The sequence below is a fragment of the Ranitomeya variabilis genome, chromosome 3, assembly GCF_051348905.1.
Source record: "Ranitomeya variabilis isolate aRanVar5 chromosome 3, aRanVar5.hap1, whole genome shotgun sequence".
In the NCBI taxonomy this organism is placed as follows: domain Eukaryota; kingdom Metazoa; phylum Chordata; class Amphibia; order Anura; family Dendrobatidae; genus Ranitomeya; species Ranitomeya variabilis.
The window spans coordinates 27782612-27807472 of NC_135234.1; the positions used below are offsets into that span (position 1 = coordinate 27782612).

Consider the following 24861-nt stretch of genomic DNA (forward strand, 5'->3'; position numbering starts at 1 on the left):
AGGATGCACGAATGTAGGCTGAGCGGTGTTGTACATAGGGGTGGAGACGTCTTGGCCTTGAAACGTGGGTAAGTATGGAGAGGCATTTGCATTTAGTCCAGCAATCGGTTTGGTGGGTATAGTCTCTGCTACATGCGGAGCTGGCACTGCGTGGTTGTCGAGAGTATAATGACCTGCCGGCATATTGGGTTGCGTGTGGATATTAGCCTGTGGAGTTTGGTGAGATGCGGGGTCTTGGCGCATACTGGAATACGAAGGAAGTTCAAGTTTGGGAGCATTGTACTGACCTTGAATGCAGGGTTCTGTAAGTGGATCGGCATCCTGGTGCCCTGGAGAAGCATGAACGCCATCAGGAGTGTTAGTAATGATCTGCGGTTCGCCATTTTGGCTTAGCACGTAGTCTCTTGTGCGTTCAATAGGGTCTTCTGTCTCCACTTCACACAAACTGATGCTGTCTCTTTGACTCCCACTGATAGCTCGTTCCAGGATCCTTTTAGCTCTGCCATGGCTGTTGCGTGCTCACATTCCTTCTCCAGAGCTTCCTTGCGTGCTGCATCCGCATCCATTTCTGCTCTCTTTTGTGCTGTGGCTGCATCCATTTCTGCTCTCCTTTGCGCAAAGGCAGCTTGTATCTTAGACGTTTCTGCCTTAGCACATGCTCTTATAAGCTGCTCGCTGAGGGTGGAATATTTTGAAGAACTTGACCTAGATGAGCGTTTTGAGTGCTTGGACGGTTTGGATGAGCGTGTTGACGCATCTGGTGTCCGTGCAATTTTAGCCTCTATCTTGGTTTTAATGTCACGTACGGTGCAGTCCCTTTCAGAATTAAGCTGCTGGAAACTTTGCAATTCGTTTAAAGTCTCTGGCAGATTCAATTTTTTCAGGAGAGTAATGTATTGGTCAGTCTTCTCCATATACATTTGGTATGCTGTGCATAATTGTTCTAGGACTCCCTCAAGTGGTAACTCATGAGAAGCAGGCCTTGAAACAGTGTCTATGTGACTCAGCACTTTCTCCCACAGTGAAGACACATCACTATATACGACACCTTTTGCAGTCTCTAAATTCTCCATGACTTTCCATGTAGGTTTGACTGTACGTTTTCCTCTTTCACTAGCTGGTGGATGGGGATCTGGGTCTCTTTCCTGTGTTTGTAAGTCTGGTAGGGACATTGTATTCCTTGCTTCAGACATGATTTGATTGCAGGCAGGAAGAGTGGATGATGAGGGTTATACTTCTGACTGTTTATCTGCGGTGTGTGCTTCTATGCACGCTGGGGTCTGGCTGGAAACTGGGTTACTATCTATCTGGGAAATGTCCTTTTATCACTGAAGTTCAGCACAGACCTTGAGTTACTGTCTCTGAAAGCAGGATATTTCTTTTTACTATTCTGACTATTCATGGATATGTAGAACGTAGTAGTGCCTGGATAGACCTCTACTTTTAGGCGCTTCCGTATTCACCTGTACTCACATTCATACTGATTAATCAGACAGCTTAACTCAGCCACGATCTCATGTAAGAAGACTTCAGGAAAAGAGGGTTGCTTTAACTGAAATTCTTGTATTATGATGAAAGTAGCAGGTAAAAAGGAATATTCAACAGAGGACATGTAGTAAGATGCATACAGATGGAGGAATGATGACAAAATGGAGAATAAGGGCGAGAACCAACATACATCACAGGACTACAGGGAGAGAGTTGGGACAAAATACAGAGAAAGGCAAACTTCTGCCTAGAAAGAAGGATTGAACACAAGCAATGCAAATATTAAATGATTTCCCAAGTCGTGAGACATGACATGAACAGCAGGACTGAGCTTGATAGTAGAAGCTGGTTGCAGGATAGCAGATAATAATTAGAAACTTGGCAGTAGCAAAGTAGAGTGAACGCGGTAACATTGTGCATTACTACCTCAATACTCGGGCAGTGTATCAGTGCTTAAGCCGACCGTAAAAGTCCTTGAAAGATGACATCAGATGTGCTTGTTAACATTGTAACTCAGTGCGGAGTAGCACAGAGGGAGCAAAGCCCGGCGCTAGAGCCGGGGCAGATGAGTAGCAGCAGCACTTCCCCCACATTTGTTCGGTATCTACCACTTAAACCACCATAAGCATAAAATGATTCTATGTATTAATAGCATTTCACCAGTTCGATGTTTGATCATGTTTGGTTTTGATGATATTCTCCTCTCATCTACATCCGTGGAGATATATCAGAAGTTACATTTACTGACATTAACTACTTTTAATAATGAGATATGACACCATATAAAACAGCTAATGTTTTATTTCTAAGAACATTTAGTGTAAGACATGGAATTTGTTAGAATAAAAGTCCAGTAAAGATAATAATAATAATATGGATATTCTCCAATCAGCAAATGGGTCCAAACTCCTGGAGGTGATCACCTATTACAGTATGGAAGAACATCGTCCAATAACCTGACCAGGAACCTGTCATATGACCTAAAATTATGGATTCTGGGATTCCCAATTCAATTAGCATCAAATAAATTTGATGTAAATTTCTGTCCAAATTTGAGCGAATATGTGAACTCGATTTTCGTCAAATTCTTTTATCACTAATTTTCTAATTGGAATTCATAAAAATGTTCCTTCATACTGTATATTTTAACAAATTCTTACAAGCTGCAATACACTAATATCTACATAAATGCCCTTTGAGATTCATCACTCCTAAGTAGAAAGTTTATCCCCGGAAGCTGAGTAGACATTTTTGGGCCTCCGACAAGCGGTGGATTCTCTGCTTTAGGAAATTCCTGTTGCTCGTGAGATTTTTACTTTCTTCTAGAAGAGTCTTGTGATCTTCCCTTTCTTGCAGAAGCTGCAGCATCTCTTTCTGGAGCTGCTTCCCATATTCTTGTAAAAGGTAAAACTGGATGATCAGAGGAATCTGATTGGCAAGCCGGTCCGCAGCGCCCTGTGTGATCAAAAATGACAGTGGTGACCACAAATTTGAGCGGCTGTTCGAGGTTGGAATGTGTCCATCCATATAACACTATGTGATAAGTTCTAATACTAGCCAACAGTCTCACACATTTCCACCAAAATGTCCAAAATTCTGGTCATGCAGCCTGGTTGAGTACCCCTCAATTGCAGTTGATCTGGCCCATCTAATTTCTTACTGCCTAGAAGATCACTTGTGAGACGTCCGGTTTACAAACACATAACTTCTACTGTTTATTTTATGTTCTTACACTTCTTTGAATATTTTCAGCCTCTACTAATTGGTTGATAGTAATCTGATTCTTGGAAAAGGGGTAAAACTAAAATTTTGGGAAAGTTCAACTTAAAAAGTTGGACATCTATGTACCAGTTAGGGGCCCCTTGTGTTCCGTACCTATCACTTGGACCTACCTTGAAATACGCCTCTACATGGTTGGCCATCTCTTTGGTGGAGCACTGAAGGAGGTCGACCACCTGTCTCTGTTGTGCCACAGGAAGATCAGATCTTTGTTGAGGAGCGTTATTTTTAAAGATGGTTTCCAACTCAAGTCTGTAGCATTTATCTTGGGAGTAGACCATTAGCTCCATCAAAAACTGGATTTTGATGAGATTGTCCGCAAGGTCTTCCTGTGATTGTTTCAGATTTTCAATTTTAGACTAGAAGGAAAAAAATAATAGATCTCGTGATCTTGAATATTCATTGACCAACTGCTTTGTGTACTTTTTTGCCTTCCTAATAATACAGTTTGGGGCAGGTTTATTAACAGCGTGTAATTTAGATTAGACAGACTTAAAATACTCCAGATTTATCACAGTGGTTCATGCTGTTAATAAATGTCGCTTATTTTAAGACTGTCTTGTTTAAGTTGACTCCACCAATTAGTTGGCTTACTTTCTGCCAGAAATTGGTGCCATAATTTGGTGCATTCTTTAAGTATTTTTTGACCCATGTTATCACACATTAGGGCAAAACTTTTTTCTTCTCTTTGAGCGAGGTCACGTACCCTTATTAGAAGAGGTACTAAAAGTCTAAAACACAGAAATATGGTGCAAAACATAAGACAATTTTTTTCCTAAAAAATTGCACAAGAATTCTGGAGTATTTAAGCTAATGACATATGCCCCATTCCCTGTTTGTACTGGCTTTAGCGTCGTGGTTTACTCATTTTTTTGCTATTAAGAGGTTTTTTAAATAATTATTTGGCTTTACTTGTTTAAGATTAAAAATGCCTATTATTTATCTAACATACACTCTAATGCCATTACACATGCTGCAGATTGTGGTGGTGATGGTCGGGGTACTGAGAATCTCAGCGTGCTGAGAAACTGCTCTAAACATTGCTGCTCGGCAGACGGAAACACGGACCTCAGGAGGGAGAAGTGTACAACTTCTACATGAGCCCGTATACTGGCCCGTGCACATGGTACATTGCTCTGCGCGCTCTGTACACTGCCATATTCAACCCAGACACCATCTTGTGCACCCCATACTCTGTCTTGCGTGCCCCATACACCATTTTATGCGCCCCATACATCATCTTGTGTACCCCATACACTGTCTCGTGCGCCCCATACACAGCCCCGTGTGCCCTGTACTGTACACTGCTCTGTACGCCCCACACACTGCTCCGTGGGCCCCCATACACTGCTCCGTGGGCCCCATACACTGCTCCGTGGGCCCCATACACTGCTCCGTGGGCCCCATACACTGCTCCAAGCACTCCATACACAGCCCCGTGTGTCCCATACGCTGCCCCGTGTGTCCCATACACTGCTCCGCGTGCCCCGTACACTGCTCCATGCGACCCATACACTGCTCTGTGGGCCCCGTACTGTTGTGAATTTGCTTTTTGCTCCCTCTAGTGGTTACTAGTTTTTTGACTCTGGTTTTTCTGTCTTTCCTTTTATCCGCACCTGGGTCGTTAGTTAGGGGTGTTGCTATATAAGCTCCCTGGACCTTCAGTTCTATGCCTGGCACCGTAGTTATCAGAGCTAGTCTGCTGTGCTCTTGTCTACTGATCCTGGTTCCAGTTATATCAGCTAAGTCTGCCTTTTGCTTTTTGCTATTTGTTTTGGTTTTGTATTTTTGTCCAGCTTGTTCCAAATCTATATCCTGACCTTTGCTGGAAGCTCTAGGGGGCTGGTGTTCTCCCCCCGGACCGTTAGACGGTCCGGGGGTTCTTGAATTTCCAGTGTGGATTTTGATAGGGTTTTTGTTGACCATATAAGTTACCTTTCTTTATTCTGCTATCAGTAAGCGGGCCTCTCTGTGCTAAACCTGGTTCATTTCTGTGTTTGTCATTTCCTCTTACCTCACCGTCATTATTTGTGGGGGGCTTCTGTCCAGCTTTGGGGTCCCCTTCTCTGGAGGCAAGAAAGGTCTTTGTTTTCCTCTACTAGGGATAGCTAGATTCTCTGGCTGGCGCGTGTCATCTAGAATCAACGTAGGAATGATCCCCGGCTACTTCTAGTGTTGGCGTTAGGAGTAGATATATGGTCAACCCAGTTACCACTGCCCTATGAGCTGGATTTTTGTATTCTGCAGACTTCCACGTTCCTCTGAGACCCTCGCCATTGGGGTCATAACAGTTTGCCAGGCCAGTATTAAATGTTTAATGCATTGCAGAAGAGGGATTATAAGAAAGAAGATTCTGAGTTTTTTTTTTCTCCTTCCCCTTTACCTCAGAGTGGCTATGCTTGCTGCAGACATGAATGTCCAGACCTTGATTACAAGTGTGGACCAGCTGGCTACTCGTGTGCAGGGCATACAAGACTATGTTATCAGAAATCCTAGGTCAGAACCTAAAATACCGATTCCTGAACTGTTTTCCGGAGACAGGTTTAAGTTTAGGAATTTCGTGAATAATTGTAAATTGTTTTTGTCCCTGAGACCCTGTTCATCTGGAGATTCTGCTCAGCAAGTAAAAATTGTTATTTCGTTCTTACGGGGCGACCCTCAGGATTGGGCTTTTTCGCTGGCGCCAGGAGATCCGGCATTGGCTGATCTTGATGCGTTTTTTCTGGCGCTCGGTTTACTTTATGAGGAACCCAATCTTGAGATTCAGGCAGAAAAGGCCTTGCTGTCTATGTCTCAGGGGCAGGACGAGGCTGAAGTGTATTGCCAAAAATTTCGGAAATGGTCCGTGCTGACACATTGGAACGAGTGTGCACTGGCCGCTAATTTTAGAAATGGCCTTTCTGAAGCCATTAAGAATGTTATGGTGGGTTTTCCCATTCCCACAGGTCTGAATGATACTATGGCACTGGCTATTCAAATTGACCGGCGGTTGCGGGAGCGCAAAACCGCAAATTCCCTCATGGTGTTGTCTGAACAGACACCTGATTTAATGCAATGTGATAGAATCCTGACTAGAAATGAGCGGAAAATTCATAAACGCCGGAATGGCTTGTGCTACTACTGTGGTGATTCTACACATGTTATCTCAGCATGCTCTAAACGTATAGCTAAGGTTGTTAGTCCTGTCACCGTTGGTAATTTGCAACCTAAATTTATTCTGTCTGTAACTTTGATTTGCTCACTGTCATCTTATCCTGTCATGGCGTTTGTAGATTCAGGTGCTGCCCTGAGTCTCATGGATCTCTCATTTGCTAAGCGCTGTGAATTTACTCTTGAACCATTAGAAAATCCTATTCCTCTTAGGGGTATTGATGCTACACCATTGGCAGCAAATAAACCGCAGTATTGGACTCAGGTTACCATGTGCATGACTCCTGAACACCGCGAGGTGATACGTTTCCTGGTTTTACATAAAATGCATGATTTGGTCGTTTTAGGGCTGCCATGGTTACAGACCCATAATCCAGTCCTGGACTGGAAGGCTATGTCAGTCTCAAGTTGGGGCTGTCGTGGTATTCATGAGGATTCCCTGCCTGTGTCTATTGCTTCTTCTACGCCTTCGGAAGTTCCGGAGTATTTGTCTGATTATCAGGATGTCTTCAGTGAGTCTGAGTCCAGTGCACTGCCTCCTCATAGGGACTGTGACTGTGCTATAGATTTGATCCCAGGCAGTAAATTTCCTAAGGGAAGACTGTTTAATCTGTCGGTACCTGAACATACCGCTATGCGTTCATATATCAAGGAGTCTCTGGAAAAAGGACATATTCGTCCGTCTTCTTCCCCTCTTGGTGCGGGATTCTTTTTTGTGGCAAAAAAGGACGGATCTTTGAGACCTTGTATTGATTATCGGCTTTTAAATAAGATCACTGTCAAATTTCAGTATCCTTTACCGCTGTTGTCTGACTTGTTTGCCCGGATTAAGGGTGCCAAGTGGTTCACCAAGATAGACCTTCGTGGTGCGTACAACCTTGTGCGCATTAAGCAAGGTGATGAATGGAAAACCGCATTCAATACGCCCGAAGGTCATTTTGAGTACTTGGTGATGCCTTTTGGGCTCTCCAATGCGCCTTCAGTTTTTCAGTCCTTTATGCATGACATTTTCCGGAAGTATCTGGATAAATTTTTGATTGTTTATCTGGATGATATTTTGGTTTTTTCTGATAATTGGGATTCGCATGTGGAGCAGGTCAGGTTGGTCTTTAAAATTTTGCGTGAAAATTCTTTGTTTGTCAAGGGCTCAAAGTGTCTCTTTGGTGTACAGAAGGTTCCCTTTTTGGGGTTCATTTTTTCCCCTTCTGCTGTGGAGATGGACCCAGTCAAGGTCCGAGCTATTCTTGATTGGACTCAGCCCTCGTCAGTTAAGAGTCTTCAGAAGTTCTTGGGCTTCGCTAACTTCTACCGTCGTTTTATCGCTAATTTTTCTAGCATTGTGAAACCTTTGACGGATATGACCAAGAAGGGCTCCGATGTAGCTAACTGGGCTCCTGCTGCCGTGGAGGCTTTCCAGGAGTTGAAACGCCGGTTTACTTCGGCGCCTGTTTTGTGCCAGCCTGACGTCTCACTTCCCTTTCAGGTTGAGGTGGATGCTTCGGAGATTGGGGCAGGGGCCGTTTTGTCGCAGAGAGGCCCTGGTTGCTCTGTTATGAAACCTTGTGCCTTTTTCTCTAGGAAGTTTTCGCCTGCCGAGCGAAATTATGATGTGGGCAATCGGGAGTTGTTGGCCATGAAATGGGCATTTGAGGAGTGGCGTCATTGGCTCGAGGGTGCTAAGCATCGTGTGGTGGTCTTGACTGATCACAAAAATCTGATGTATCTCGAGTCTGCTAAACGCCTTAATCCGAGACAGGCCCGCTGGTCATTGTTTTTCTCCCGCTTTGATTTTGTTGTCTCGTATTTACCAGGTTCAAAGAATGTGAAGGCCGATGCTCTTTCTAGGAGCTTTGTGCCTGATGCTCCTGGAGTCGCTGATCCTGTTGGTATTCTTAAAGATGGAGTTATCTTGTCAGCTATTTCTCCGGATCTGCGACGTGTGTTGCAGAGATTTCAGGCTGATAGGCCTGAGTCTTGTCCACCTGACAGACTGTTTGTCCCGGATAAGTGGACCAGCAGAGTCATTTCCGAGGTTCATTCCTCGGTGTTGGCAGGTCACCCGGGAATTTTTGGCACCAGAGATCTGGTGGCCAGGTCCTTTTGGTGGCCTTCCTTGTCAAGAGATGTGCGGTCATTTGTGCAGTCCTGTGGGACTTGTGCTCGAGCTAAGCCTTGCTGTTCTCGTGCCAGCGGTTTGCTCTTGCCCTTGCCTGTCCCGAAGAGACCTTGGACACATATCTCCATGGATTTCATTTCTGATCTTCCGCTATCTCAGGGCATGTCCGTTATCTGGGTGATATGTGATCGCTTCTCCAAGATGGTCCATTTGGTTCCTTTGCCTAAGCTGCCTTCCTCTTCCGATCTGGTTCCTGTGTTTTTCCAGAACGTGGTTCGTTTGCACGGCATCCCTGAGAATATTGTGTCAGACAGAGGATCCCAGTTCGTTTCCAGGTTCTGGCGATCCTTTTGTAGTAGGATGGGCATTGATTTGTCGTTTTCGTCTGCTTTCCATCCTCAGACTAATGGACAGACGGAGCGAACCAATCAGACTTTGGAGGCTTATTTGAGGTGTTTTGTCTCTGCTGATCTGGACGATTGGGTGACATTCTTGCCGTTGGCTGAGTTTGCCCTTAATAATCGGGCTAGTTCCGCCACCTTGGTTTCGCCTTTTTTCTGCAACTCTGGTTTCCATCCTCGCTTTTCTTCGGGTCATGTGGAGCCTTCTGACTGTCCTGGGGTGGATTCTGTGGTGGATAGGTTGCAGCAGATCTGGAATCATGTGGTGGACAACTTGAAGTTGTCACAGGAGAAGGCTCAGCGCTTTGCCAACCGCCGCCGCGGTGTGGGTCCCCGACTACGCGTTGGGGATTTGGTGTGGCTTTCTTCCCGCTTTGTTCCTATGAAGGTCTCCTCTCCCAAATTTAAACCTCGTTTTATTGGGCCTTACAAGATATTGGAAATCCTTAATCCTGTATCTTTTCGTCTGGATCTTCCTGTGTCGTTTGCTATTCACAATGTATTTCATAGGTCCTTGTTGCGGCGGTACATTGTGCCTGTAGTTCCTTCTGCTGAGCCTCCTGCTCCGGTGTTGGTTGAGGGCGAGTTGGAGTACGTGGTGGAGAAGATCTTGGATTCTCGCCTCTCCAGGCGGAGGCTTCAGTACCTGGTCAAGTGGAAGGGCTATGGTCAGGAGGATAATTCCTGGGTGGTCGCCTCTGATGTTCATGCGGCCGATTTAGTTCGTGCCTTTCATGCCGCTCATCCTGATCGCCCTGGTGGTCGTGGTGAGGGTTCGGTGACCCCTCACTAAGGGGGGGGGTACTGTTGTGAATTTGCTTTTTGCTCCCTCTAGTGGTTACTAGTTTTTTGACTCTGGTTTTTCTGTCTTTCCTTTTATCCGCACCTGGGTCGTTAGTTAGGGGTGTTGCTATATAAGCTCCCTGGACCTTCAGTTCTATGCCTGGCACCGTAGTTATCAGAGCTAGTCTGCTGTGCTCTTGTCTACTGATCCTGGTTCCAGTTATATCAGCTAAGTCTGCCTTTTGCTTTTTGCTATTTGTTTTGGTTTTGTATTTTTGTCCAGCTTGTTCCAAATCTATATCCTGACCTTTGCTGGAAGCTCTAGGGGGCTGGTGTTCTCCCCCCGGACCGTTAGACGGTACGGGGGTTCTTGAATTTCCAGTGTGGATTTTGATAGGGTTTTTGTTGACCATATAAGTTACCTTTCTTTATTCTGCTATCAGTAAGCGGGCCTCTCTGTGCTAAACCTGGTTCATTTCTGTGTTTGTCATTTCCTCTTACCTCACCGTCATTATTTGTGGGGGGCTTCTGTCCAGCTTTGGGGTCCCCTTCTCTGGAGGCAAGAAAGGTCTTTGTTTTCCTCTACTAGGGGTAGCTAGATTCTCCGGCTGGCGCGTGTCATCTAGAATCAACGTAGGAATGATCCCCGGCTACTTCTAGTGTTGGCGTTAGGAGTAGATATATGGTCAACCCAGTTACCACTGCCCTATGAGCTGGATTTTTGTATTCTGCAGACTTCCACGTTCCTCTGAGACCCTCGCCATTGGGGTCATAACACCGTACACTGCCACATGTGCCCTGCACACTTCCTTGTGCACCCTGCCCTGCACACCACCCTGTGTGCCCCATACACTGCCCTGTGTGCCCCGTACACTGCCCTTTGTGCCCCGTAAACTGCCCTGTGCGCCCAGTACACTGCCCTGTACACCCCGTACACTGCCCTGTGCAGAGCTCAGTAATTCATGGCATTTTTTGGACTGATGGTAGTAGCACTTGTAAAATGCTAAGCACATTTCAATTGATCTTTATGCAACAGAGGAACCCATAAAAAAAGAATGATTTTACCTTAGAAACTCTGTAAAAATTGTTAAAGTTGTAGAAGTGTTTCCGGGCAATTTCACTGAACGTTTTTCCTACAATGTCTAAAAGAAATAATATTGTTATCATTGGAGAGAAATTTGAGACCCTGAGCAACAAACATAAAATACTACCGCTGCGTGCTATGGAGGTGTGCAGCAGAAGTTGCAGTAAGGATGCCGCCTTTTCTGACATCACTTTCTGCTCTGCATTTATATGTTACAGATACACCTCTCATCCTATGCACCTTCAAGGATCGTTTAGCAACTACTGCCCAACTCAAAAAAATTGTACCAACTCAATCCTTTAGTTCGGTCATCATATTCTACAGGGACTCCTTTAGGCATAGGTCTCTGTGGATCCCTCCTGCATTTGGGCACCCATAGCATTTGCTAGTGTTGCTCCAGATATAATTATACTTGTAATTTTTCAGATTCTTAAAATTGTAGTTTTTCTGTTTCCATTGGCTTCAAAATGGAAGATACTTTCAGTGACTAGGAAATAAAGGGAAATAACTAATCCTCTTAAGGGGCTCACCATTTTTGACAATCTATTTTTGTTGCAGGATTCCTCTGTTGATAAACTGATTACATGATTCGGCTCTAATATGTCCTTGGGTATCTAAAATTAAGTTTCTGATTTCCCTGCAGCACCCCCTCAGGGGACATAGAGAATTACACAGATATTATTGACATCCATGGAGTTTGGGTCTTCTCTTTTTGTAGTTCTTTACTCAATGAGAGTCCTGAATTGGTAACTCCCCTGTACAAACCAGATAGCCTCTTTCAGCAGGGGTGTCAAACTGCATTCCTCGAGGGCCTCAAACCATGCGTGTTTTCAAGATCTCCTTAGCATTGCACAAGGAGCAGGAATCATTATCTGTGCAGGTGGTTAAATTATCACCTGTGCAATACAAGGAAATCCTGAAAACATGACCTGTTTGCGGCCCTCGAGGAATGCAGTTTGACACCCCTGTCTTTCAGTCCTTTTAATATTATGGCTTTAACTATGGATAGATAACTACACTGTCTATTTCTACAGGTTGTTCCCAACCTATAGAGTTAATAGGATATAATAGGGCTACAAAAGCTAAACCGATGGGATATCTTGCCACAATTTTGAATCTTTTCTCTGGCATAACACTGCCTTAAGTAATTAACCGCGTAGTCCTTAACCTACATCCACCAAACCTCCATAAAAGACAAGGATATTCTTACCCGTCACCGTTTTCAGAATGTTTCTTGCAGGATCTTCCATATTTTCAATTTTTTCTTTAACGATCGCTTCAAATGTTTTATAATTAATAAATCCCGGAAGTTCCCTTCCACGATGAAACTCTTCAAATTCCTCTATTTCACTCTTAAGAGTGGCGTTAACTAGGAAAAAAGAAAAAAAAAAATATATATATATATATATATATATATACAGGTCCTTCTCAAAAAATTAGCATATAGTGTTAAATTTCATTATTTACCATAATGTAATGATTACAATTAAACTTTCATATATTATAGATTCATTATCCACCAACTGAAATTTGTCAGGTCTTTTATTGTTTTAATACTGATGATTTTGGCATACAACTCCTGATAACCCAAAAAACCTGTCTCAATAAATTAGCATATCAAGAAAAGGTTCTCTAAACGACCTATTACCCTAATCTTCTGAATCAACTAATTAACTCTAAACACATGCAAAAGATACCTGAGGCTTTTAAAAACTTCCTGCCTGGTTCATTACCCAAAACCCCCATCATGGGTAAGACTAGCGACCTGACAGATGTCAAGAAGGCCATCATTGACACCCTCAAGCAAGAGGGTAAGACCCAGAAAGAAATTTCTCAACAAATAGGCTGTTCCCAGAGTGCTGTATCAAGGCACCTCAATGGTAAGTCTGTTGGAAGGAAACAATGTGGCAGAAAACGCTGTACAACGAGAAGAGGTGACCGGACCCTGAGGAAGATTGTGGAGAAGGACCGATTCCAGACCTTGGGGAACCTGAGGAAGCAGTGGACTGAGTCTGGTGTGGAAACATCCAGAGCCACCGTACACAGGCGTGTGCAGGAAATGGGCTACAGGTGCCGCATTCCCCAAGTAAAGCCACTTTTGAACCATAAACAGCGGCAGAAGCGCCTGACCTGGGCTACAGAGAAGCAGCACTGGACTGTTGCTAAGTGGTCCCAAGTACTTTTTTCTGATGAAAGCAAATTTTGCATGTCATTCGGAAATCAAGGTGCCAGAGTCTGAAGGAAGACTGGGGAGAAGGAAATGCCAAAATGCCTGAAGTCCAGTGTCAAGTACCCAGTCAGTGATGGTGTGGGGTGCCATGTCAGCTGCTGGTGTTGGTCCACTGTGTTTCATCAAGGGCAGGGTCAATGCAGCTAGCTATCAGGAGATTTTGGAGCACTTCATGCTTCCTGGCACCTGCTCACAGTGCCAAAACCACTGGTAAATGGTTTACTGACCATGGTATTACTGTGCTCAATTGGCCTGCCAACTCTCCTGACCTGAACCCCATAGAGAATCTGTGGGATATTGTGAAGAGAAAGTTGAGAGACGCAAGACCCAACACTCTGGATGAGCTTAAGGCCGCTATTGAAGCATCCTGGGCCTCCATAACATCTCAGCAGTGTCACAGGCTGATTGCCTCCATGCCACGCCGCATTGAAGCAGTCATTTCTGCCAAAGGATTCCCGACCAAGTATTGAGTGCATAAATGAACATTATTATTTGATGGTTTTTTTGTTTGTTATTAAAAAACACTTTTATTTGATTGGACGGGTGAAATATGCTAATTTATTGAGACAGGTTTTTTGGGTTATCAGGAGTTGTATGCCAAAATCATCAGTATTAAAACAATAAAAGACCTGACAAATTTCAGTTGGTGGATAATGAATCTATAATATATGAAAGTTTAATTGTAATCATTACATTATGGTAAATAATGAAATTTAACACTATATGCTAATTTTTTGAGAAGGACCTGTACACACACATATACACACAGTATATTTTGGAAGAAAGCAGGAGGTATTGTCCTGGAGAGCAGATATGAGTCACTGAGGTGGTTGGCCTCAGTAATGTAAAGTCTGTACCAGTAACACTAAGTTTCTGAGAGAGTTTTAATAACACTGGACTTTGGGTCTACTGAAGAAACAGATTGGAGAGATCAGCGCAAATAGATTCTTAATTTCTTATCCAATGTACAGTGAGATAGCAAATGGATTATACTCACCAGATGAAGCTATTGTTGTAGTGTGTGCAAATACCCGCTGCAGCAGATCCACAGGTCAGCTATTGACCATACTATAGATAGATGAAGGGGTTAATGTCGATACGGTCCGCACTGCAGATATATAGTAAACCCAAAGATGTTTCATATAAAGAATGGTGGTTTATGCAACGCGTTTCAAAGTCTTAATGACTTCTTCATCAGGAAATACCACACAAATTAAGACTTTGAAACGTGTTAAATAAACAACCATTCTCTATATGAAACGTCTTTGGATTTACTATATATCTGCAGCGCAGACCGTATCCACATTAACCCCTTCATCAATCTGGATTTTGGGTCTGGGATTTAGGAACGACCAAAAGAGTCTGGGTGGGAAAGGTTGTTCTCATAATCCAGACCGTGGCTTGCAGGCCTAATATTAGCAGCTGGGTTAGCTCAGCAGAGTGGTGTTGGCTGAAGCTGAACAGAGGTGTGTTTGGTGAACACATTTAAATTGCTGTAGCTGTTACTGTCTGGAATACCAATACAGCATTGCAAACATGGTCTGAAGTCATGGAGGAGCTTGTTATGCAACTGGGCAAAGCCAATGTGCAGCAGCAGCAGCAGTGGCAGCATCAGCTGCAGTAGCAGTGGCAGAAGCAGCAGCACCACAAGAAGCTCACAAACCCCTGATCGAGCAGTTGCAGCAACAACAGCAGCAGCAGATGGCTCTTGACAGAAACTGTCCGGGTCAGAAAGACGGCACCTCCCGCCAGTCAAAGTGATGGTACCCTTTTAAGGCGAACAGTACGGGAGGTCTTACAGAGGTTGTCTTAGTCCACATCTGAGGGGTACACAAAGTCCCAGGAAGGGTTAGAGTCATTTTACATCTCTTACCATTGTCTGTTGGAGGTATCATGCTCCAGATCATATAGCAGTCCATTGTCCTATGGTGTCAAAAACCAATGGACTGCTATGTAGGCCGACACTTCTCATTTTTTCCACATCCTACCTTCAGGGTGAATAAGGTGTATCCATGGAGATAACAAAAACTATCCCATGGCCCTGAACAACATACCCACAAACTGTGGTTCAATGGCCCACCAAGTAGGAATTGTTGAGGACTTATTCATGCTATTGTTATTGGATGAGATTTTCCTTTTTTTTGGAACTCATAAGCTAAAGCTGTAGCACCCAGTAGTCCAATATGCAAAGTCCAAAGTCGCATGATGTAATAGGTGAATTTCCTTTTAGTGTACTGACTAGAGAGGATGATGAGGAAGCATTCCCTGAAGCCAATATTCCTGGTCTGGAGGAGCCTCAGGATAGCTTTGGGACTGCACAGAGAAGGGCCTTAACAGTGAAAGGTACTCTGGAAAATGTAATAATGTTGAATGCTGTTCCTCTGGAGCCAATAAATGTTTTCCACATTTGGCCGGGCATAATGATTTGTTGTGTTGCTTGAACAAAGTGAGTGGCCAGGAAAAAGAGAGCCTTCTCAAGGCCCCAGAGGCATACTCCAGGGGGTATAAAAGTGAGACAATTAAATCTCCGGGACCGTATAGTAAGTGGCATGGACCTTATGAGGTGGGAGAAAAGGTAGGAAAGTTCAACTATAAAATACACCGACCAGGGAAAAGGAAGCCTATCCCAATATATTACGTCAACCTACTAAAACCCTGGAAGGATAGAGACCTGTTCGAAACCCCTTGCTTGCTAGCTCCTTCAAAAGCCAACATTGCGAGTGTCAAAATGTCAGAAACGTTGTTGCCTTCCCTAAAACAGCATGGCTGGAAGTTGGTAAACCAGAATAGGGATAGGTTCTCAAAGCTACTCGTGGCATGAGGCATTAGATACTCACTGAGCCCCAATTTAAAGGCTATAGGATTCCTGAAACCCATGGTAATTTCAATGGAGACGATACAGAGCTGGCTTCACCCCCTCACAAAAAAACAGGTCAGAGCATTCTTGGGAATTGTAAGTGTGGAGACATGGGGGATCGGTGGGCGAGATAAATTGACTCTGGAAGGATGAGATGGATGGTCAGTGGCAGGATCTGTAATGGGCACAGACCTCCTCTTCCACTCAGCGAGGTGGAGGTCGGGCACTGCTGTGGGCTGGTGTTATTAAAGATCAGTTTGTTGGACCTTTTTGGGTTGAAGATAGAAGCAAAATCGCCTCCCAAAACTCCTGCCGGTGTTTAGAAGACGCTTTCTTCAAACAGTGGTACAGGAAAAAGGCTGCAACTTTCAAGAAAACCATTATTTTTTTTGCAGGACAATGCTCCATCTGCCACTAAAGGCCTTAAAGATGAAAGAATAATTATTTAGCCACTTCCTCACCTGACCTAAACCCTTGTTAGAACTTGTGGGTCCTTCTTACATGGCAGATTTATGATGAAGAAGAACAGTCACCTCTCTGACCACTGTCTGGTGGCCTGTGGTTGGTGCTGCCCAAAAAGTGACCGACAACAGATGAAGAAGCTGACAGACTCCATGAATGGAGCTTATGGCTGTTATTGAGAAGAAGAGAAGCCATATTACTATGTTAATTAGTGAGAATTTTTTTTGTGAAATTTCTTAAATGTATTTTTGTACATATTGAGCTGTTTGGTTCTTATTCTCATTGTAACAGGTGAAAATAAAAAAATGAGATGGAAAATTTACATTTTTCCTTTAGTTGCTCAATAATTCTGCACCAAGAGATATTCCCCTAAGAAAGAAGAAACCGCACATAATTTCTTAAATAAGCACATTTCAGGTTTATTAACCTTTTGAACTAACAACACTGGAGATTTTAAATAATTAAATTTATCATATAAAATACAAATTGCCTAATAATTGTGCACACAGTGTAATAGAAGCCACTACTGTTTAAATGAAAATAAATGCTCATAACTTACACCTGATGATGGACTCATCCAGTTCTTTTTGCCAAATGTTGAAGCACGTCCGAACTCTAGTGAAAAGCTTAGGGGTCTTTGTAAGGGACACACTTTCCTCTCCTTGAGTAACATGGGCAATGTCCAGGTTAAACTTCTGAATTATCTATCACAGTATAAAGTAATATATAGTTAAAGTCTGTAAGACGTGCACCAAGGAGTATGGATACACTGGTCTTCGAAGGATAGAGGGATTTCCCCAGTGGCTGAAAAAATGCAGACAGACACCCGTTACAGTTCTAGTGTATTTTACTCATTGAGAGGCACCAAGCTTGATGGTTACAAACCCTATAATGTAACAGGCCTGAGAAAAGGTAGGCGGTTGTTTATTTATGCACTACCACTGGAGATACTTTGCTCATATGTGCAATAGTCTGCTGGCAATCACCTCAGCAGCACTTCCTTCACTCAGGAGCAATCTTTTTGTTTCCTTCATAGTGGAACACATTTTCACAGTGATTGTCACGGAGCCTTCTCATGGTCACCTCTCCTGGCCGAGGTGCCCCATCTTTCATTTACAAGACCCTTCACTATACAAGGAATTTTAAACCCTCGAAGCCAATTTTAGCCAGGTTGCACTCTATCTTTATTTGCTATTCCTCTTGCAAACTAAAATTAAAAGTGTTTTCTTATTATTTATAAAGCAAAGCCTCATTTAAAGACTGGCAACTTTCTAATCCACTTCCTGATTCAATCCTCCACAATTTTCAGCTTGCTGATTGGAATGGGAATTTTATTGTTCACACTGAGATCCAATAGATCGAAATCTATAGCGATAGAGAAATAAATCCTTTCTTTTTTTGAAACTATTAAGTCCAGACTAAATAACCTTTGTGGACTCTTCACTGACAGCAAACAGAGATCTTGAACAGGTAATTAATTCTATACACAATATATTTGAGATGCAGAACATTTGATTATACAGCTACAATGATTCATTTACCTCCACCAGGAAAGACAGTCTCTCGCTCTCATCCTCGGGGACTCCTCTTCCGCACCTCTCTAAGGCTACGTTCACATTTGCGGTGTGCGCCGCAGCGTCGCCGCCGCAACGCACAGCGCAAATGTGAACACATGCACAACGCTGCTTTTTGCGCCGCATGCGTCCTTTTTTCCATTGATTTTGGACGCAGCAAAAATGCAACTTGCTGCGTCCTCTGCGCCCCGACGCGGGCGCCGCAGGGACGCATGCGGCGCAAAAAGCAAGTGCACCGCATGTCCATGCGCCCCCATGTTAAATATAGGGGCGCATGATGCATGCGGCGCCGCTGCGGCGCCCGACGCTGCGGCGCTAGCCGCAAATGTGAACGTAGCCTAACTCATCTTTTGTGATCTGCAGTTTAGTTTTTATCTGTTCCTCCAGTGTAGGAAGTGATCCCTGTGAATGAAAGAAAATGTGAAAGAAAACAGACCCTCTGTGGTCTTTTGCAAAAAAAATAAACAATACTCGCCTACAGATCCCCCATTGCATATTCCTACATGTCTCCTTCTTCTCTGTTCCTGAGGGAGCTGCACGTGTTGGCTGCAGAAAATTAGTGGCCAAAGTAGTGACACGTTGGTCATTGCCGCAGCCACTGATTAGCTCGCATCCAGAAGAGGAATCAAGTAGATTGGTGAGGGACACAAAAGTAGTATGGGGATCAATAGGTGAATGTATATATCTTGATTTATACACAAAATTTGATCTGTTACAAAAAAATTAAAAATCCTGATACATCTTGTTCTGAATAGGTCACTTGACAGCAGTTATGTTATAATCACTACTAGCAGGATGACAAAAACAAATAGGACATATACATAGATTACACTGGATTCACCATTCACAATAGGTGATGTCACAGCTCACCTCCTCCTGTACAATGACTGATAACACCTCTATATACAGTAGATAACACAGGATCCACCATTCACAATAGGTGATGTCACAGCTCACCTCCTCCTGTACAATGACTGATAACACCTCTATATACAGTAGATAACACAGGATCCACCATTCACAATAGGTGATATCACAGCTCACCTCCTCCTCCTGTACAATGACTGATAACACCTCTATATACAGTAGATAACACAGGATCCACCATTCACAATAGGTGATGTCACAGCTCACCTCCTCCTCCTGTACAATGACTGATAATACCTCTATATACAGTAGATAACACACGATTCACCATTCACAATAGGTGATATCACAGCTCACCTCCTCCCACTTCGTGAATAAGGACCTTAGCACAGATCACGGAACATTCGCACAACAAGCATAAGTCAGTGAACATTTCCAGACTACAAGTTCCTGAGACCTTTGTGGCAGCTATAAAGTATATATTTAAATGCTGTTAATAGAAGGCTCAGGTAAAATGGATGACCCCATAATCATGTACAAAAAAATCTACAAACAAAAAAAGAATATAAGAAAACTATTTTAGTCTATTATTTTTAATTATTGAAAAATAATTAAGGTCTAGCATTTCCTTTAAGATGAAGACCTAATACCCTAGTATGTGATGTGTCATCAGTGACTAAATATAGACCTAATACTAGAATGTGTCATCAGTGACTAAATCTGTAGGATATTAATTTGATTACAATCAGAGTTTACTCTATATTAGATAAATGATATGTTCCAATTTAATTCAACGGGCCGTGTGTAATGCATTATTCCTCTGCAGTGCTGAAATTAGTTGGGGTCTTCAAAAGACAGCCCCTTTAAATAACACCCTCCTTTAGTACTACAACAGGTAATGGATTTGTTAAGAACGCCATCTATTAATAACGATATTCTTATGACTTACATTAATGTGCTCCACAAGTTCTGACGTGAGTCGTTGAGCTAGAAATGGGATGGTGGCCTTCTCCTCGTACATGAGGTCACTGTAGAGATTGAAATGAGTTCATTATTAGATGTATTAAATGTAAAACCTTAAAGATGTAGCACAGATGAAATTATCATTTAAAAGAGTTTTAAACTCATACAAATATAAAGTCCCACAACTTTAGAATACACTTTATGCTTCACATCCGTAGCATCATGTTTAAGTACTTTTCTTGTTATCAGTCTTGTTTGCATTCAAAGCCAGTAAACCTATTTATAATGAGAGGTTCACAATTGTATCCAGTCTGTGCATTGCTGTGTGAGCTAAACATCCTGCAATTCAGACTGATCCATTGTAACAAACTACCAGAGATACTTCTGCTGATGTGTTTAGATTTCAGAACATTGTCTAGGCTGGATATGAAGTAGTGCTGTTACTATATCTATGCAGAGTTATGTTACAGTATATTTAGTAAGTTTGGTTCTGTTAATGTATCTATATAGTAAACTTAGATGTTAATGTATCTACTGTATATAGTAAACTTACATCTGTTATTGTTTCTGTGTACTGTTCTTGGTCCTTCTACAGTATTTATGTACTAAGGTTGGTTCTGTTACTTTATCTATATAGTAAGTTTTGTTTTGCTACTGTATCTACATAGTAAGTTTGATTTTGTTACTGCACCTATATAGTAAGCTTAAATCTGTTATTGTTTCTGTGTACCATTCTTAATTCTTCGACATTATTTATGTAGTAAGTTTGGTTCTGTTACTTTATCTATATACTGTAGTAAGTTTGGTTTTGTTACTGTATCTATATAGTAAGATTGATGCTGCTACTGTATCTATATAAAAAAACTTTGTTCTGTTACTGTATCTATGTTAATCGTGGTTCTGTTTCAGTATATATATAATAAGCTTGGTTATGTTACTTTTTTGTACTATACTATTCCTTTTTTCATTACAGCATGTATGAAGTAAACTTGCTTCTTCTGTTAAATTTATGTAGGATGCTTGGTGGTTCTGCTGAATCTATATACAAATATATTGATTGGCAGATTAGGTACAGATGCTGTCTAGGCACCAGCAGCTTCAGATTACACCTATCATTTTCAGGAGCGCCATTTATTCTATATTCAAATATTATTGAGAAACAACAAGTGCAAATAGGGTCTTATCCAGTGGGGAAAAAACGAGATGTCAGTGAACTGCTCACCTTTTGGGATTGTGAAACCCACAACTGAAGTATCAATGCGACTGTAGCTGCTGTAGCATCCCCAGAGCAGAGGAAGACTGTGCTGTTGATCAATGCTTGAATAATGGGAGTGGTGATCTGCACTTGCTGTTTTTTATCTAATGGAATCCAAAAGGTGTGAGGCCAGTTGGATTCAAAAGTGGTTTATTCTCAACACGTTTTGAAGTTGAACTAACTTTTTCATCAGGAGAACCACTAGGCTAGGTTCCCATTGCGTTAATGGGAGAGCGCTAACGGACAGTGTTGCACGGCGAAATTAACGCCGTGCACCGCGTTCGTTAGCGCTCCCATTGCCGGCAATGTTAAAGCGCATTGCTAGCGCGTGTCATTTTCGGCACGCGCTAGCGATGTGCCGGTCTTTTGTAGCGCGCTTCGGACAGCGTTCGCGGCGCACCAGAGGTCCGTTCCCCGCTCTCGCAGATCGGGGATCTGCGAGAGCGGGGACGTTAACACGACCCCTAAATGCGGCCCCGAAAAAGACATTGCGTTAGCGCAATCCGCTAGAGCTAGCGCTAAACGGATTGCACTAACGCAATCTGAACCTAGCCAAACTCCTGATGAAGAAGTTAGTCCAACTTCGAAATGCAATTTTTAAATCTGACCTCACGTCTGTTGGATAGAAATATCACAGCAAGCGCTGATCACTACTCCCATCCTCCAAGCATTTATTTAGAAATATTCGCTGTGTTTCTGTGTCTACAATATGTAGCATGCTTGGTTTTGTTACTGGTTCTATATACTATTATTTTAGTTGCAGTAGGCATGGTGCTGTATCGGTATATTTGCAGTGGACTCAGTTTCATTTCAGATTTTGGTTCTGTTAATGTATCTGTTAAGTAAGCTCGGTTTTCTTAGTAAACCTATATAATAAGCTTTGTTCTGATTCTGCTTCTATATTTAATAAGCTTAGGTCAGTTATCGTATCTCTGGAGTATGCGTGGTTCTGGTCTAAGAAGAGGGACAGTGCTGTGGATACCTGTTCTGTATCGGTTCCGGAACTGTCGGGGCTGTCTCCTCTGTTGTCTGGGGGAAAGCTTAAGGGACCGGACCAATCCTTGCAGGCGGAAGCAGGGGGTGTGGCTAAGGGTACACAGCCTCAGCGCGCGTGGAAACAGGCAGATCTGGCGGGAACAGACAGCCCGCAGCAGGGAGAAGTGAGTGCTCTGGCCTGTGAGTGTCGGTACAGCGCAGGACCGCGCCCGAGCATCGCCGCTGACAGACTGTGAGGTGAGGTGTGCAGTGTGCCCGTTGGCCATCACAAAGCTATGTGCCAAATGCTCCGGGCCCGTGAATACTGTGAGCACGCCGCCTAAGAGAGACCAGGTGCAGGACCGCCATCTGCGCCCTGATTCCTCAGTGTATATCTGCCGGACCATGGTGAGCTCAGACAGTGCAATGGCTCATGCTTCCCCTGCCACATCAGTATATGGACTAGGGGCTCAGAGGAAGATACCGGAGACCAACCGCTGCCGCCAGAAGACGGATCATCGTTGTCTTCAAAACTTCCTCGGACAAGTGCCGCTCCAGCCGTTGTGGGTGCCGTCACCTGCTCTGTGGTCCACCACGTCCTAGGAAACGACTGACAGGATAAGTTGACCCCACAAGAACTGTTAATACCTTTTCGACTGTTCTTTTACCCTGCATACTATTAACGTTTTGAGCTGTCTATCCCCCTGTTAACCATTTATCTCTCTGCTAGGAGTAATCCAATGTTAATTAAAATTGTTAACCCTTGCTCTGCCTCCTGCCCATCACTGCATCCAGAATCTGCTGACACTGGTACTTTATCTGTGTAACAAACTTGGTTTTGTTACTGTACCTATGGATGAAGATCAGTTCTTTCTCTGTAATTATGTAGTAAATAGTCCTCGACATGATGTATTTGTTACAGTTTACTACTATTAATTCTTCTTGGGATGCTGATGTTTTATAACACCGATAACTAGTTGTAGTACAAGACTTCATCTCTTGATTTCACTTGACTAAGAACTAATGCAAAATGAGAAAAAAAATATACTAATTCCTGGTCCCTCTAAATGATCAAGCTACTACTAGCAGCTAAATGATGTATCAGGGGTTACATATCGTTGTAGCACCTGGTGACTAGATTTGAAGACACCATACATTGGTAGGCAGAGGTAAGCGGGATAAGGATGAGTCTCTACTAATGACTAATGCTAGAATTTCCTAACTTGGGTCTCCTAATAAATTTTGTGTATTTTTCTCCAATGTAAACCTGACATAAGAAACATAATTCTTAGGAAATTTCCTCAAAAGTATATTAGAAAGTTTGAAGAACTTTTCATTATACAGCTGCTAAATTGTACCTACTGTATATAAAATAGAAGGTAGACCCATAGATTACACACTGATGAGTTGTCCATCTTTACGTTATGTTACCCGTCCTCCTTAGAGAAGAATAACCATATTGCTAGAGCCTAAGTCCTGTTTTTTGTATTGCAAACCCGTAATTTATAGAAATGAGTGAGCACTAAAATGCTTAGAAGCTCGTTCCTCAAACCGAGCAATTCCTAAAGCTCAAATGCTCGTCTCGAGTAACAACTATAATGGGAGTCACTGGGAAATCCGAGCATTTTTCTAGCAGACCCTACAAAGATCTGGGGGGCAGTGAAAATGTTCAAATGGATGGAAAAATTGCTTAATGGAAGGCGAACAGGAAGGGGAATGCTCCTGGAAGTGTCACTGACTCCCAGATCACTGCGGAGAACAATGGTGTCACACTTTTATTCCACTTTAAGGACTGACAATAAAACATTCAAAATCAATGAGAACTTGGAGTTTACAGGAAAAAAAAATGTTAAGAAACATTATTTCCTGTATAATGACTTTTATATAAGGAAAATTTTAAAAAGGATTTTTAGCAAAATTGTAAGCTAAGTAAACCAAAATTGAATTTTTTTGTAAAAAAAAAATGGAAATATCAGTGTAATTTATGAAGAAAGGATGTCTCTGACATCATGTCCTACCTCTGTCTGAAACTGAGTCTCTCCAAAACTGAACTTCTTGTGTCCCTGCCGCTCTCTTCTAATAGCCTACGTACTGTATACCTGACAATTAAATTACCTTGGAGGGTTCAACCATAACTTCCAAGCAGTGTGCCCGCTGTCTTGGGGTCATATTTGACACAGAACTTTCCTTTTATCTCTATGTCGGATCACTCGCTCGCTCCTGTCACCTGCGTCTTAGAATATCTCCAGAATCCGAAGTTTCAGATTTTTCGCATTTTTTTTCACTATAAAAACGCGAAAAAAACGCGAAAAAAAACGCATACATTATGCATCCCATCATTTAGAATGCATTCTGCAATTTTTGTGCACATGATGCGTTTTTTTTTCTGCGAAAAAAACGCATTGCGGTAAAAAACGCAGCATGTTCATTAATTTTGAGGTTTTTTTGCAGATTTCCCACTATATTATTGCATTGGGAACCTCCGGAAAAATCCGCAAAAAAAAAACAAAAACGCACCAAAACGCGGTAAAAACGCAGTAAAAACTTGAGAAAAACGCATTCGGATTGCTTGCAGAAAATGTACTGTTTTGCTCAGGAAATTTCTGCAAGAAATCCTGAACGTGTGCACATAGCCTTAGGTTGTGTGCACACGTAGCAGATTTTTCGTGTTTTTTTCGCGGTTTTTCGCTATAAAAACGCTATAAAACCGTGAAAAAAACGCTCACATTAAGCATCCTATTTAATAGAATGCAATCCGCATTTTTTGTGCATGTGCTGCGTTGTTTTCCTGAGCGGAATTGCATTCCAGGAAAAAATGCAGCATGTTCATTAAACACCTAGGAATGCATTGATCTGCTTACTTCCCGCACGGGGCTG

At 42.8% G+C, this 24861-nt stretch overlaps 1 protein-coding gene across 1 annotated transcript in view; it reads right to left on the bottom strand.

Moving 5' to 3' along the window:
- Window positions 1-2273: 2273 nt before the first annotated feature.
- Window positions 2274-24861, bottom strand: part of LOC143815044 (interferon-induced GTP-binding protein Mx-like) — a 57666-nt gene continuing 35078 nt past the window's right edge. Inside the window, exons 7-14 of the mRNA XM_077293854.1 lie at window positions 19741-19819; window positions 18263-18326; window positions 17892-17950; window positions 16910-17054; window positions 12012-12170; window positions 10783-10859; window positions 3381-3626; window positions 2274-2943 (exon numbers count right to left, since the gene is read on the bottom strand). Of these exons, the coding sequence (XP_077149969.1) occupies window positions 2713-2943; window positions 3381-3626; window positions 10783-10859; window positions 12012-12170; window positions 16910-17054; window positions 17892-17950; window positions 18263-18326; window positions 19741-19819 (1060 nt within the window). The 3' untranslated portion in view covers window positions 2274-2712. The remainder of the gene's footprint in view (window positions 2944-3380; window positions 3627-10782; window positions 10860-12011; window positions 12171-16909; window positions 17055-17891; window positions 17951-18262; window positions 18327-19740; window positions 19820-24861) is intronic.